Source organism: Podarcis filfolensis (genome assembly GCF_964270895.1).
Source record: "Podarcis filfolensis genome assembly, chromosome: 6".
NCBI classification, from domain to species: Eukaryota; Metazoa; Chordata; class Lepidosauria; order Squamata; family Lacertidae; genus Podarcis; species Podarcis filfolensis.
In genome coordinates, this window is record NC_139609.1 from 93,541,997 (window position 1) to 93,558,825 (window position 16,829).

Here is a 16,829-nt window from a genome sequence, read left to right on the forward strand (position 1 = left end):
TGTACGTACATCATTGATAACCTGGCTACCTTTTGGGAATCTATGGAGATTTTCAGATCCAGGTAAGCAGGTATTTCAATAGGAAACAGGGGGTCATTCTCTGCTGGCCTTGGGAATGTTTGCGCCTGGATGAGAAAGGCAAACAATGGAAGGCAGTTTCAAGGAATGCCAGAAAGAGAGGTGGAAGCTGGAAGCTGGACAAAGGCTAATCAAACTAATAGTTTCAGTTTGCTGCGCGATAAGGACTGCTCCAAGGCTGCATCGGTGGTGAAAAATTCAAGGTGGCAGGGACAGGGAAACGCTGCTTGAATTTTACTAGCTAAGAACTGGAAAATGCAAGAAATACCAACTGTGGAAGAATGGCAGATGAAGATGATGGATTTTTCGGAGCTAGCTGACCTGACTGGAAGAATCCGCGACCAGAAAGAAGAGGAATACCGAGAAGACTGGAAGAAATTTAAAGACTATTTGAATAAATATTCTAATATAAAAAATTAGAAATCACTTGAAAGTACCAGATAGTCCTAGGATTAAAATAGGATTTACTAAATAAATGGGGTTCAGAAAGTAAGAAAAGTGAATAAGTTAGATAATAAATGGAAATATTTTTGTTTAAGAATGATATTGGAAAGCTGTTACATTCAGATACAAGGAAATTCAGAAGGGAGGGACTAGAGGAAGTCAAACAATATGTAAATAAGGGTGGGTTTTTAAAGGATTAAGTTCGTTTTTATTGTTTATTTCTTTTATGGTGGAGGGTAGGGTGATGTTTATTGTATTGTTTTCTTTGATGTATCTTTTTTCTTTTCTTTGTGCTTCTGTTATGTGGTATAATTGTGGAAAACATAATAAAAAATTTAAAAAAGAAAAGAAAAAGAAGATGCCTTGCTCTTATATAAAAAGCACATTATTTAAAGTCAGGGGTGAAGAACAGTTTTCCGTCTGAAATTGGGTAACTTTTGTGGAGGCAGCCGGGGGCCACGCCACTGATGAATAAGGCCCTGGGCACAGCCAGGCGTTTTGTTAGGGGGCTGGGCTTTTGTTAGGAGTAGAACCATGGGCGTAGCTAGTATTGGGGGGGGGGAGCTTTTTTTTTTTTTTTAGGAAATCAAAGCTGTTGAGCTTTCTTGGGAAATCACAGGTAAAAATACCCCGTAAATAGGACGTTGAGGGGGGCAGGCTTCTGCTGGAGGGGCAGAACATCAGATAACTGAGCACTTTCTATGCTTTTCAATAGTATTTGTGGATCTAAGGGGGGGGGGAGCTGCCTCCCTGCCCCCGGCCCCCCTTTGCTATGCCCATGGGTAGAGCTTCAGATTTGTATTGATTTGTCTTTATTTTTTTGTGGTGGGGGGCATGCTCCCCCCCTGCCATGGGCATAGCCAGGATTTGGGGGGGGGGTGCAGAACCGACGTGATTGGTCAGTTAGTTAAGTATTTCTATTCTTTTCCTTGATCTGGGGGGAGGCAGCTACGCCCATGCCCTCTGCCCCCCTTGATTATGCCCATGGGTGAGGTCACGCTTTCCTAGGAGTAAGCCCCACTGACTGAAGTGGATCTTATTTCTGAGAACATGTACATAGGTGGCTAAAGCTCTAAATATCTTTTTAAGCTCAGCCCATTCTTAAAATACAGAACGATAAACTGCTTGGCATTGGCATTTATTTAAGCAGAAGTAATGTCAGGCAGTGATGGGCCGATCTGCCTTTTGGAACCAAGAAGCACCAAAGTAGCTCAGTCGGCAGAGCAGGAGACGCTTCGTCTTAGGGTCGCGGGTTCGAATCCAGCGTTGGGCAAAAAAAGGGCGCTTGGACTAGCGATGACCCTTCCAAATTTGGCTTCTATTATTCTCTTCCGCCCAACTAATTCCTCTGCAGAGGCCGAACTCTTTCAGTTTCTATTCTCTCCCTTTGCGTAAAGCTCTGCTTTGGAGACCCTCCCAAGGCGCACAAAACTACAGTTCCCGTCGTGCACCGGACAGCAAAGCTTCCGGGTGCTTGTAGTCCTCTTGCCTCCCTCTTGCCATCGTATCGGGGGAGCCGGGCCCGCCTGGAGAACTACAACTCCCATGGTGCCGCGCGGGGCGCCTCCTCTTCGCCCCCCCTCTGTGTCTCCCTCTGCCTCTCCCCGCTTCGCGCTCCGAACAGCTGATCGCGAGGCGCAATGGCTGCAGCAACCGCCGCGGATGCGGGGCGCGGGACGGCGGAGAGCGAAGCGGGAGGCAGGGATCTCGGGGGCGACAGGTAAGAGGAGAGACCCCCCTTTGGCAGACGCGCATCTTTGGGTGGGGGGGAAGGGAGGGAGGGAGCCCAGGTGGCTCTTCCCGCACGGGGTTCCCCGGGGAGAGGCGCGCTCCGTTGCGCCTGGTTGCGAAGGGCGCCCGGGGAGGCTGGATGCGCGGAAAACGGAGCCCCGGCCGGGCTGAGCTCGCTGGCAGGGCGCCCGCCTTCTGCGCGGATGGTCCCGGGTTCAATCCCCGGCATCTCCCGGGATTTGCGGGGAGCGGATCCCATCAGGATAGCGGTTTCCCGTTGGCGCAGAAAATGCCGAATTAGAGGGACGCCCTGGCAAGGGTGCCCACTTGAATAAAACATCGGGGAGGGGGGAGATAAGCCCTGTCCAATATAATCGTGGAGCAGGTACACCATTTGAATGGCCTTTCCTATCAACGTGGGCGGGGGGGAGTGGGGCTCAAATATTTCCTTTGCCCCCTGGCACCTTCCGTTGCGCACCTGAGCACTGCCTCTCTTTGGGTTTCAGTACTTGGCATGTGGAAGGGCTCAGTGGTCATGGAGTTGGAAGGTACCATGAGGGTCATCTTGTCCAACCCCCCAGCCAGGAATCATTTGGGCCAACCTGGGGCTCGAACCCACAACCTTGAGGTTTAGAGTTTCATGATCTAGTGACTGAACTATGTGGGAAGACTAGGAGCCCATTGGGGGCATACAATGGAGTTGGCGAGTTTGGTCTCTTACCAGGCACCCCCAAACTCAGCCCTCCAGCTGTTTTGGGACTACAACTCCCATCATCCCTAGCTAACAGGGCCAGTGGTCAGGGATGATGGGAATTGTAGTCCCAAAACAGCTGGAGGGCTGAGTTTGGGGATGCCTGGTCTCTAACATAGGAACCAACTCCTAGGGGCCAAGGTCCCTTTGGCCCCCCAATAAAATAAAATGCCCCCAGAGTTGATGGACATTGCCATTCAAATGATGTGCATGCGCTGCGTCATGTGATTGATTACATGGGGTGGGGTTTACCCGCCCCCCTCAATCTTTTATTCAAGTTGGCCCCACCTTGTGCGTGCCAAGGATGGAGGCCCAGAGGGGCACCAAAAATGCATCTCTCACCTCTGGCTCACACTCCCTGGACCGTCCTTTGGGTGCCTTGGCAGAGAAGTACAAGGTGGGGGCAGCAGTCAGGATGACAACTTGGATAAAATATTTGCGGGGGCGGGGGGAGGCGTGTAAGCCCTGCCCCATATAATGGATCACAAGCCACATAGACAATTTGAATGGCAATGCCCATCAACTTTCTTGGGGGCCCGGCCCCCTGAAATACTTTATGGAGGGGGTGTGCAGGGAGCTTCTTGAAGGGCCTAGGAAGAAGAGGAATTTAGGCAGGAATTTAGAAGGAGAGATTTAGACAGGCTAGGGGACCTGAATTTCACACAACATGTCAAAAACAACCAGGCACTTTTGTGTCTAAAAATACCAGTAACTTTTGACACCTTAAAGACTAGTCAGTTTTATTAAGGATTAAACTTTTTGCAGACCAGGGCCCAATTCATCAGATGTAGCACACTTATTAAAATCTGTTCGTCTTTACGGTGCCCCAAGATTGTTTTCGCTACAGCAGACTTAACACCCTTTGAATTGTGTTTGCAATTTTTGAGTCCTTGTATATATCATGTCCTCATCCGGTGATGACCTTTGGGATAGGATAGGCGTTTAAACAAGCAAATAATACTGACCACCGACGAGGTCAAACTTTGCTCTTTGTGTTGCCGCAAACTCTCTTCACACCAGAGCCGTAGCTGAGTGATCTTGCGCCCCTGGCAGAACTGTCCAGATTGGGCCCCTAGGTAAAGGGTAAAGTGACCCCTGACCATTAGGTCCAGTCGTGACCGACTCTGGGATTGCAGCGCTCATCTCGCTTTATTGGCCAAGGGAGCCGGCGTACAGCTTCCGGGTCATGTGGCCAGCATGACTAAGCTGCTTCTGGCGAACCAGAGCAGCGCACGGAAACACTGTTTACCTTCCCGCCGGAGCGATACCTATTTATCTACTTGCACTTTGACGTGCTTTCAAATTGCTAGACTGGCAGGAGCAGGGACCGAGCAACGGGAGCTCACCCCATCGCAGGGATTCGAACCGCCGACCTTCTGATCAGCAAGCCCTAGGCTCTGTGGTTTATTAGCTTTTCTTTCAGCCTCTCCTCCAACCCCCCCTTCAATTCACCCTCTGTTTAAAACCATTTCTTATGAGGCAATAATCAATACAGTGGTACCTCAGGTTAAGTACTCAATTTGTTCCAGAGGTCCATACTTAACCTGAAACTGTTCTTAACCTGAAGCACCACTTTAGCTAATGGGACCTCCTGCTGCTGCCTCGCTGCCGGAGCACAATTTCTGTTCTCATCCTGAAGCAAAGTTCTTAACCCGAGGTAATATTTCTGGGTTAGCAGAGTCTGTAACCTGAAGCGTATGTAACCCGAGGTACCAGTGTCCTTATATTTATGGACATATTTTTAGCCGATTTGGCGCCCCCCATTTGCCTGTGTCCCTGGCGGGCGCCCACCTCGCCACCCCCTCGCTATGGCCCTGCTTCACACCTAAAAGCTCACTTGGAGCCTTTATCCGCTGAGGTCACGAACCGCTTCCCAAGCTTCAAAGAGTAATTCCAAATAGCTATGGGTGTTGTTCGTTTGGAGGAAGGTCTAGCAATGCAGTGCTCAGCTAGCAGTGTTAGAAATTCGCCTGGCGCATTTTGCGACTGGCACAGGTCAGATTGCAACCACGTGGAGATCTCTGGGTGCCAGGCTTGCGATGGACATCTGCATCTGGCTGGTCCCTCCAGCTCTCTTAAGCAGGTCAGCAGAAGAGTTTATTTGTTGCGTTCATATCTCAACGTAAAAAATGGTTCACCTCCCATCCTCAGTTAATCCGCACAACAACCCTGTGAGGTAGGTTAAGAGGCTGCGACCGACTCCAAGGTCACCCAGTGAAACTTCATGGCTGAGTGGGGATTTGAACCCTGATCTCCCAGGTCCTAGTCTGACACTCTAACCTCTACACCACACTGCCTTCCTGGAGTTATTCTGCTGTGGGCCAGCTCTATAAATCAAGCAAGTGAATCAATATGGGGGAAAGCCAAATGTCACTTAGAGAAGGATCTGAAATGCTGTATGTTTTGGTCTATAAGACGCCCCCATGTATAAGATGCCCCCTATTTTGGGGGGACTCAGATTTAAGAAAATGGGGGGAGATGTATCTGTGTATAAGATGCCCCCTATTTTTTGACATTATTTTTTAGAGAGGAAACCTAGTCTTATACATGGAAAAATACAGTATTTTCCTTGAAGCTTGAATTTGTTTTCTTCTGGATCGTTTCATTTGATGTTTTCATGCGTTGTAAACCGCTTTGAGATTTTTTCCCTTTAAAATATAAAGTGGTATAAAAATGAAATTATTAATAATAATAAAAAATAATAATGGTAAATTTCACCACGAAAAGCTGCCTAGACATTCCTTTTTTGTGTCTGTAACCTAGGTTTAAGGTGCCATTTGGCGATTAGCTTATATATCTGAATTCCTAACACTGTCAGCTGGGCTGGGCTTTTTCTTTGTTTTGCCGCTGTAGGTCTAGAATTTAATCCACTGTGGGGATTAGCCTTCTGAGAAGCATGGCCAGTTTTAACCTGTTGCTGACTTGCACGCCTGGCTGTTTTCGAAAACACCTGTGATGTTGTCCTGAATATCACACACAGGGCTCTGGAGTTGCACATTTTGGCCAACAAGCCCAAAGGCGAGTTTGTGTCCTGCCCCCACCATACCCAAAGTTTAAAAAGAGGAAGCTTCCAGCACGATGTCAGTGCTCTGGGAGCTTGTCCGTCTCTGTATACGTACAAAGAATATATCTGAATGACGAAAAACAGACAACACACACAAAGAGAAAGGCAAAACGACTAAGTTCAATGAGAGGAGCTTTAGATCATGAAGGCAAAAGAAAAAGTAATATCAAGAGTGAATGAAAATGATGCAATTATGAATCTACAACCGGGGAATAAAATACAGCTTGCATTTGTCACGCATGTGACAGTGCTGTGCTATATTTAATAAATAACCCCACAAACAGAGGTGAAATGAGAAGGCTCAACATCTCCCCTAGTCGCAGAAAAATAACATGCCATTTTCCCCCCCTGAAATAGCAATGAACATAACTGTTTTTAGAAAATATATATATAATTACAGTCATTCCTCATGTTGCATCCGCCTAAGGTTGCGTTTTTTCGGGTTGCAGACTGCCAAAACCTGAAAGGACAGGAACGGGTTACTTCCGGGTTTTGGCAGCCGTACATGAGCTGAAGCGCTAAATTGCGCTTTGTGCATGCACAGAAGCGCTGAATCCACTGTATATAACACATAACTTTCTTGCACAGCTTAGGGGCCGCCACAGAGAAGGCCCTCTCCCAAGCCACCACACCCCCCCAGCCTCTGAGGGCAGAGGAACTAGTAAGATGGCCCCCTCTGCCAATCGTAGCACCCCAGAGGGACTGTAGGGAGGAAGACTCCCTTTCAGATATTTGTTTGAGAAAACGGCCTCAGGCCCCCAGGATCTCGATGGAGGCACTCCCAGCCTCCATATCTGGGTTTGTGCAATATTTTGAAGAGCTGCACAGGTGCGTGGAGGGCAGGGGAAGAGCAGCAACTGGCTAAAATGTCAGTGCTTTCCAGAAACTAACGCTAAACCATTGACCAAATTCCTGCTGAGTTACAATATGGACCTATTATTCCTCCAGCCCTTCCTCTTAGCCTGTCTTAGCCGGACAACAAGCCTGCGAGGTAGGCAAGGTATATGCTGCACTACTGCAGAAGAAGAGAAGGATGTGTTGTACAGGAAAGGAATCCAGTTTCTCGAGAACCTTTGGTTTTTAAAAGGGAAAAGAACCGAAAGTTTATCTCCGATGGTTTTTGTGTAAATACATTTTCAAGGCGTCGCTCCAAATCCTGGCAGGTCCGCTATCTGGGGAGAAAAAACACATTTTTCTAAGCAACAATAGCTTGAATTTGGGGGGCAGGGGCAACATCCTTGAAAACAGAAGCATTTCCTTGAGGGGTAATTTCTGAATTCCACGCAGTTCAGTTAAAAATAGCCCGTTGATAGATTGGGTAGAGCTCCACTTAGCCTCCAAGTTCCCAGTCCATATGGAACATCTCTCTGAAGCAAGCCATGCTGGAACAAACAGGGGGTCTGCTGGAGCCCAGCCGCCCATGAATCCCCTCTGGTTTAGCAGGCGTTGTGCAGGAGATCTTCCTCCCGGTGGATCGCCCTGAAAAGTTCCTTTAAGATGTTTCAGTTCTTGCAGTTCTGCACCAAGGAAAGCTTCCTTGCCTCTCCCCTCTTCCATTGACTGTTGAAATTCAGATTGTTGGCACTTGGGACTAGGAGGGCTGTGTTTTGGTCTTATTGACAAGAGTGTGACATATGCACTGATGGTTCTGTGCACTGAATGGCCATGCTGCCTAGTCTGAAGGCAGTGAAGGCCTGTGTCCAATGCTTGCCCTACTCAAGGTAGGCCCATTGTAGGTAATGACTGGGAGCGACCATTGAGACCACATAACACCGGTCTTGAAAGACCTACACTGGCTCCCAGTATGTTTCCGAGCACAATTCAAAGTGTTGGTGCTGACCTTTAAAGCCCTAAACGGCCTCGGTCCAGTATACCTGAAGGAGCGTCTCCACCCCCATCGTTCTGCCCGGACACTGAGGTCCAGCGCCGAGGGCCTTCTGGCTGTTCCCTTGCTGCGAGAATCCAAGTTACAGGGAACCAGGCAGAGGGCCTTCTCGGTAGTGGCACCTGCCCTGTGGAACGCCCTCCCACCAGATGTCAAAGAGAACAACAACTACCAGACTTTTTGAAGACATCTGAAGGCAGCCCTGTTTAGGGAAGCTTTTAATGTTTAATAGGTTATTGTATTTTAGCGTTTTGTTGGAAGCTGCCCAGGGTGGCTGGGGAAACCCAGGCAGATGGGCGGGGTATAAATAATAAATTATTATTATTATTATTATTATTATTATTATTATTATTATTATTATTATTATTGGCATAGTTACCTTACTGCAATCTTAGGCTTCGATTCAGCCATGTACCCTACCCTGGAAGTAAGACCCATTGCATGCTATGGGCCTTCTGAGAAAGCATGCCGAGTCTCTGTGATTGCGAGAACGACTTTGGAAACAAGTGTTCCTGGATATTGTTTCTCTTACCAAAGCATGCAATCGCATTTCCCTGCTGCTGGCTTATTTTTAATACTTGCTTTTTGGCAACGAGAGCAGAGATGCTGGCAGGCCTCTGGACGGATCCTGTAAACAGATCAGTTTTGTTTGGCCCTTTGCAATTTTTCAACTGTGTTTGCTCGGAAAGGGGGAGGGATATTTCCAAGTCGTAAACGAGAGGCAGACGCCATGCAGTATTGTTCTCTCCGTGTTTGAATGTGAAGGCCCATCTACATGCATGGAGATCTCACATGTAAAGCTACCACTGGATGGCACCATCTTCATATGGATTGCAGAACCTGTGAAGTGGTCAGTTTGTGGGGTGAAACGGCTTTCTCCTGGCCTCTAGGGCACTGTCTGGAGAAGGCAGCGATGCCCAAGAAAATATAAGTTGATCCCTGAAACAGAGACCTAGTTCTCATTGAAATAGTAAACCAGTGTCTTGACAGTACCACTTCATATTGCCGGTAGGGTTTACATTACTGGCCATACACCATCTCCCCACCTCATAGAAAGCTAGCATCTCAGCCCTTCTCCTGGACATGCTAAGTTTCTTTTTGCAGGGAATTGTATTCTATTTTTATTTTTTTCTAGCAAGGAGAATTTAATCATGCAAGCCTCTACGTGCATTCTGAGGTGGGATGCAGCCCAGATAGCTCAGTCTAAAAGACCGAGATTCTCTTAATCTCAGGGGCACGAGTTCAAGATGGGTGAAAGATTCCTGCATTGCCTGGGCCAGAGGGTTGGGCTAGATGACCCTCACGGACCCTTTGTGACTCAATCTTCAAGCCACAGCTTGACTCCCTCCACGAGGACCAGAGCATTCGCTGAGATTAATGTGCCGTTCAACAAGACAGCGTCCTTTCCGCCCACTCTTATTTGGAAGGCGCTGCTTTCAATATAAACCATTAGCCTAGGCAAACACTCCTTGCTTATCTTTTGCGGTTGGTGCCAAGCTGCCGTGAGTCTGCATTTTTGCCTGTGGCAAGTGAGGATCCCAGTTGCTTCACCATGTGTTTACTGGAGACAGGGCGGCTCGCGTCCCTTGTTTCATTTCTTTGAAGAAGGTGCCTGGTTGCTCTTGCGTCACTAGGGGGAGATGTAAACCCTGCAGCTCGACTGGAGAGAGGGCCACGATTAATCAACTCTCACTGGGGGAAATGTACAGTGGTACCAGGGCCGTCTTAAGCATATGCGGTGCCGGGGTGCAAAGATCTGCCTGGTACCGCCCCCCCAAGTTCCCCAGAGTTAGCAACCTTTTTTTAGGGGACTAACACCACGCTTATCTCTGCTCAGGAAAAGAAAACAGGAAACAGGTGCCTGGGGCTGCAAATATGAAGGAAATGGACTATGTGGGGAGCAGGATTTAAATCCACACTCACACGCTTTTAAAAAAAGAAATCCCCCGTAAACGCTGCTAATAGAATCCAGCCAGATGGGCAGGGTATAAATATATTATTATTATTATTCTTCGTTTAGTCGTGTCCACCTCTTCGTGACGCCATGGACCAGAGCACGCCAGGCACTCCTGTCTTTCACTGCCTCCCGCAGTTTGGTCAGACACATGTTTGTAGCTTCGAAAACACTGTCCAGCCATCTTGTCCTCTGTCGTCCCCTTCTCCTTGTGCCCTCCATCTTTCCCAACATCGGGGTCTTTTCCAGGGAGTCTTCTCTTCTCATGAGGTGGCCAAAGTCTTGGAGCCTCAGCTTCAGGATCTGTCCTTCCAGTGAGCACTCAGGGCTGATTTCCTTCAGAATGGATAGGTTGGTCACGAAGAGTCGGACACGACTAAACGACTAAACAACACTATTATTATTATTATTATTATTATTATTATTATTATTATTAATAATTCCATTTATATACCACCTTTTCCTCCAAGGTGCTCAAGGTGGGGTTATGTGGTTCTCCCTCCCATTTTATCCTCAAAACAACAACCCTGTCAGGTAGGCCAGGCTGAGAGATGGTGACTGCCCCAAGGTCACCCAGTGTGCTTCATGGTGGAGGGGGGAATGGAACGCTGGTCCCAGTCCGACACTAACCATTACACCACAGAGGCTCTCTGTTTCAGCGTCACACATCTTAAATCTTTAATCTTATGGTGAACATTGTCATAATTTTTTAAAATCATTTTTATTGGTTTCCCCAATACAAAGTTGTAAACAAAGAATAAAAAAGTATATTTATATAAAGAGATTCCTCCAAATCTCCGGACTCTTTCCCCGCCCCATCCCCCCATGGTGTCCCATTTTGAACATTTATTACTGCATATTCTTTCATACTCCAATTTTTATATCGAACCACTTTGTCCATGGTAATTGCTAAACTACAAGTGAGATCAAAATCCTGCTAATGTTTCCATCTGCTTACAGTGGTCTCCTAAGTAACATAAATTTTTCCCATTCTTTTATAAAGTTTTTGTCCTCTTGGTTCGCAGGTTTTCCAGTCAGTTTTGCCATCTCGGCATAGTCCATCAGCTTAGTTTGCCTCTCCTCTCTGCTAGGGGCTTTATCTTCTTTCCATCTCTGGGCTAGTAACATCCGGGCAGCTGTTGTTCCACAAATAAAAAGTCTCTTCTGTTCTTTTAAGATATCAGTACCTGTAATTCCTAACAGAAAAGAAATTAACAAAAGTTACTTTTTGTCAATTTGGTTTCTTAACAAAGAAATTTTTGGGAGAAAAGCAATGGCAAACCTAGACAGCATCTTAAAAAGTAGATACATCACCTTGCCAACAAAGGTCTGTATAGTAAAAGCTATGGTTTTCCCAGTAGTGATGTATGGACCACTGTGAAAGCTAGACCATAAAGAAGGCTGATCGCCGAAGAATTGATGCTTTAGAATTATGGTGCTGGAGGAGACTCTGGAGAGTCCCATGGACTGCAAGAAGATCAAACCTCTCCATTCTGAGGGAAATCAGCCCTGAGTGCTCACTTGAAGGACAGATCCTGAAGCTGAGGCTCCAATACTTTGGCCACCTCATGAGAAGAGAAGATTCCCTGGAAAAGACCCTGATGTTGGGAAAGATGGAGGGCACAAGGGAGAAGGGGACGACAGAGGGTGAGATGGTTGGATAGTATTCTCGAAGCTACCAACATGAGTTTGACCAAACTGCGGGAGGCAGTGGAAGACAGAAGTGCCTGGCGTGCTCTGGTCCATGGGGTCACAAAGAGTCGGACATGACTAAACGACTAAACAACAACAACAAACAAAGAAATTTGGTTTCTTAACAAAAGTTATTTTAAACATTTTCTTCCTTTCATTATATATCATCTCCCAGAAAGCTTTTATTACCTTACAAGTCCACCACATATGATAAAAGGTACCTTCTTTTTCTTTACATTTCAAACAAGTATTTGTAGTTGTCCTATACATTATGGTGAACGTCATTTGACTCACCTGTCAAGCTGCCCCACGCAGGTACTTTCCACATGCTTTGTGCAATTTCGAATCAGTGTTCCCATTTTTGAGATATGGAAAACTGAGGCCAAGATGTTACACTCATTCGTTGCATCTGTAGGTCACACCCAAGCACACCTCTGTTCTTCTGCATAAACTAGAACGCGTTGTGCCTCTTGGATAAAGGGCAGGTCAGCCAACATAAGCTTTGTGGAAACATCTGAACAAAATGGGGCGAGCTCAAAGTTAGGCTTATTTGGGACAGTAGCATTGCCACCCACAGAATTTTTTACTGGGGAGGGGGGAAAGGGGGAGAGCGGGCTAGTTTTCTCACCCGACCCCAATATAAGGAGCATTTGCTCTCGTATCTCGGGTTCTACAAATGCTAAAAACTTTGGCAAAGTCTCTTGTTCAATGAAATCTTGCCCCCCACCGCATGCCCCAATCAGCTCTGGGGATGCCCACTAATACTCAAGCAGATTTGAGGAAGACGGAAGGGGGCCAGTTCTGTGGACCGTAAGTGTTCTAACACTTTAAAGATGCTCTCAAGGCAGAACTTTTTAAAAAATGCAGTACAATCACAGATAACTGGGAAACACTGGCCTGCGAGCGCTCCAATTGGAGAACAGAGCTATTGCACAACCAACCTTACTGTATGCTTGTGAAACATGGAACACTTATAAACGCCATCTCCAACTCCTCAAAAGATTCCATCAATGGTGTCTCCGAAAATTTTTACATATCACTTGGGAAGGCAGGAGAACTAATGCCAGTGTACTGGAAGAAGCAAAGATCACCAGTGTTGAAGCAATGATTCTTCAACATCAACTTCGTTGGACTGGTCATGTTGTGTGAATGCCTGATGATCGTCTTCCAAAGCAACTACTCTGTTCCGAACTTAAAAATGGAAAGCATAATGCTGGTGGTCAGCAAAAGAAGTTTAAAGACTTTCTCAAGGCACATCTTTAAAAAATGCAGTATAAACACCGACAATTGGGAAACACTGACCTGCGAGTGCTCCAATTGGAGAACAGCCTCTACCAAAGGTGTTGTGGGTTTTGAAGACGCTTGAACTCAGGACGAAAGGGAGAAACGTGCTAAGAGGAAGGCACGCTTGGCAAATCCACACCGTGATCAACTCCCGCCTGGAAACCTAGGTCCTCACCATGGAAGAACATGTGGATCTAGAGTTGGCCTCCACAGTCACTTATGGACTCAAGGTTAAAACCATGTTTATGGAAGACAATCTTACTCGGCTACGAGGAATCGCCAAAGAAGAAGATTATGTTTTAACAGAAGAAGTGCACTAGACGCTACCATTAAGGGGGTGGGCGTTCAAATGAAGGTTGGGATTTCCCCCCTTTTCTCTCTTCCCACCATGGGCACCCATTGAGGGCAAGCAAATTTCTGCCCTTCATAGGCAAGGCTTTCACAAGGCAGAGAGGCCTTCTCTGATTTTGGCGATATGGTGGAATCTTCCAACTCATCCTTTGGTTTTGTTAACTGGGAAAGAAGGAACTGAGTGATTAGTCTTGGTATCTATTTGATTTTTATTTAGCAAGATGTATATATCACTTTGTCAAAATAATATCATTCCCTCAACGGTTCACGTAAAAGATGTAAGATAGTCACAAGCAAATACTGCTGAGATCAAAACACGTTTTGAAAACACCTGGCCGTAATAAAATGTATCACAGTATAGGGGAAAATCCTATATTTTTAAAGACAAATGTGCACCATAAAAAATGCACAAGTCTCAGTAGGCTCAAAAAGCACTTTTTAGCTGGCGCAGAAAACAGTACAAAGGAGGTTAATATTAATAGGCTGGGAGTTCCAGAAAACAGGGGATGCCAATATTGATTTCTTGCAAGTGCGTTACAAACAAAGTGGTTGAGTATTGAGTGCTTTTCAAATGGATCTGGAGGCAGAGGAATTGAGTGTGGGTTTGGTTGTTGTTGTTTTGTATCTTGTTGTTTGGCAAAAACTTTCAAGGCTAAAGTCACAGTCCAAGGATGTGAACATTAAACTCTCAACTCACAAAACGACAGCAGTGATTTCATGGAATGCTCTTTGTGAGATGGCTCTGTTTGCCGGCTGAAAACATTCCCTCTCTGCGCAGGCTTTGGGGGGAGTTAATAATAATAATAATAATAATAATAATAATAATAATAATAATAATAATATATTTGTACCCTGCCCATCTGGCTGGGCTTCCCAAGCCACTCTGGGCAGCTTCCAACAAAGGTTAAAAATACATTAAAATGTCACACAATAAAAACTTCCCTGAACAGGGCTGCCTTCAAGTGTCTTCTAAATGTCAGGTAGTTGTTTATCTCTTTGACATCTGATGGGAGGGCGTTCCACAGGGCGGGTGCCACTACCGAGAAGGCCCTCTGACTGGTTCCCTGCAACCTCACTTCTTGCAGTGAGGGAACTGCCAGAAGGCCCTCGGAGCTGGACTTCAGTGTCCGGGCAGAACGATGGAGATGGAGATGCTCCTTCAGGTGTACTGGGCCGAGGCCATTTAGGACTTTAAAGGTCAACACCTGTATTATTAGAAAGGCAGTTCTGAATATCAGAAGAGCCATCCTGCTAGATCCAGCCAGTGGTCCATATTGTCCACTGTTCTTACAGTGACCAACCAGCTGCCTCTAAAAAGCCTGCAAGAAGGACCTGAGAAAAACAAGAGCATTCTCTCCTCTTGCAATCCCCATCAGCCTGAATTCAGAGTGGCATCTTTGGCTCGGCGTTTCATCTGCTCCTCTTGTTTCATTAATTGGATGACAGTCACCTTTTATGTTTTGAGGATTTGGCGTGCAACCTCTCCCTGCAAAATACTGATGCAATCAACGGCACTTCTTGGCGGAGTAAACCTCACCTGGGAATTTTGACTGTGCTGTTTCAGGTAAATGTCTCGTGTTGAGGAGGAGCGATTGCCTCTGGCTTTAAAAGAGGCTGTTGCGTGACTGCTCCTAAAGAACGCAACTTTGGATGAAACTGGGGCGAATGTTTATTGCCCAGTTGCCAACATTCCTTTTGAGTACAAGGCGATCAAGAAAGTAGTCGCAGCACAATGATAGAGACAGGCTTGGAAGATACAGGTTATCTTGAGCCATTTCGGTCTGGTTTCAGGGTGGAACTGGCCTTGCTGTCCCTGACAGAGAACCTTTATCAGCAAAGGGATGTCGAGAGTGTGACCTTGCATTTAGCACAGCCGCACCAGAAAGTTGCAACACTGCTCCTAAGGAAGTCTGCCAGACTCCCACAGCTCTGATATTTCATTTTCAGCTGAAAATGTACTGTATTTCTTTTGCCAAGTGTTTGATACGATTCATCTCAGTTGGCAGAGCACGAGGCTCTTTATCTCAGGGCTGTGAGTTTGAGCCCCGTGTTGGATTCTGTGACTCTATGTAGTGTTGGTTGCTTGTTCTGTGTTTTAATAGTTTTATGGTGTTTGAGCGATTTCATTGTACATAGACTTAATTTTTTTATGAGCTGCCTGTTTATAAATATTAATAATGGTAGCAATCAAAATTAGCAGCGTAGGAGAATAACATTGTCTTCACCAGGCAGAGGACCTTCTCGGTAGTGGCGCCCGCCCTGTGGAACGCCCTCCCATCAGATGCCAATAAAATAAACAACTATCTGACTTTTAGAAGAAATCTGAAGGCAGCCCTGTTTAGGGAAGTTTTTAATGTTTGATGTTTTGTCATGTTTTTAATATTCTGTTGGGAGCCTCCCAGAGTGGCTGGGGAGGCCTGGCCAGATGGGCGGGGTATAAGTAATAAATAATAATAATAATAATCATCATCATCATCATCATCATCATCATTACACTTAAGAGGTAGCATAGTAAGTGTCTCTCGTGAGTGTATCGTACACAGTCCAGGTGCCACCAGTGAAAAGGCCCTGTCTCCTCACCTCCTATAAAGGCCTGTGGAATGGAAGGTGAGATTTAATTCTGATCTCATCTTTGCGTGATGGATCCCAGCAGAAGTCACTGTGGCCACCTTGCCTCGTCATTCAGATTGTAATCCTCCTGAGGCAGGGACCTTCTTAGCTCACGCCACCCAGTTAAGTTAGTGGTATATGCTACAGTACTAATAATGTTTAAGAACAATAGATGATATGCCTTGTGGGACACCTTTGGGCAAAGAAAGGGCTAAGGAGTAAGCCCTACACAAAGATAGTTGGATGGCATCTTGAATACCTCCTTGTGGCAGCTCCTGCAGCCAAGCTGGTGCCAAACATATTGCTTTCCTTTCTTTGGGACCACATCAGCAAGGCTGAGAGGAGGGGTCTTGTTGTCTGGACAGACCAGGACCTCCAGACACACTGCCCAGGCTTGCGCCCTAGGGGAGTCACTTCGGTGCTACAAAGACAGCAGGAAAAAAAATCTGAATTACATTAAATAACATATTCACTTTATAGCCACAGACGCAGGTCGCGCTGTGGGTTAAACCACAGAGCCTAGGGCTTGCCGATCAGAAGGTCGGCAGTTCGAATCCCCATGACGGGGTGAGCTCCCATTGCTCAGTCCCTGCTCCTGCCAACCTAGCAGTTCGAAAGCACGTCAAAGTGCAAGTAGATAAATAGGTACTGATCCGGCGGGAAGGTAAACGGCGTTTTCGTGCTCTGCTCTGGTTCGCCAGAAGTGGCTTATTCATGCTGGCCACATGACCCGGAAGCTGCACGCCGGCTCCCTCGGCCAATAAAGCGAGATGAGCGCCGCAACCCCAGAGTCGGTCACGACTGGACCTAATGGTCAGGGGTCCCTTTACCTTTACCTTTACTTTACAGCTCTTCCCTAGAGTTCTGGGTTGATTTAGCAAAAGATGTGTTAATATGTGTTAATATCCCTCCCCCCATAGATTGTGTTTCTTGCATAGCTCATCATCTTTGTAGCTCATCACGGGTGTGAATTGCACAATTGTGT

The 16,829-nt window shown here is 46.5% G+C and overlaps 1 protein-coding gene across 2 annotated transcripts in view; it reads left to right on the forward strand.

Moving 5' to 3' along the window:
- Positions 1 to 2,116: 2,116 nt before the first annotated feature.
- The window catches only part of UCKL1 (uridine-cytidine kinase 1 like 1), a 90,719-nt gene continuing 76,006 nt past the window's right edge, over positions 2,117 to 16,829 (forward strand). For both annotated transcript variants that reach the window (XM_083618780.1, XM_083618779.1), the window contains exon 1: positions 2,117 to 2,242. In XM_083618780.1, the coding sequence (XP_083474906.1) occupies positions 2,163 to 2,242 (80 nt within the window). In that variant the 5' untranslated portion in view covers positions 2,117 to 2,162. The remainder of the gene's footprint in view (positions 2,243 to 16,829) is intronic.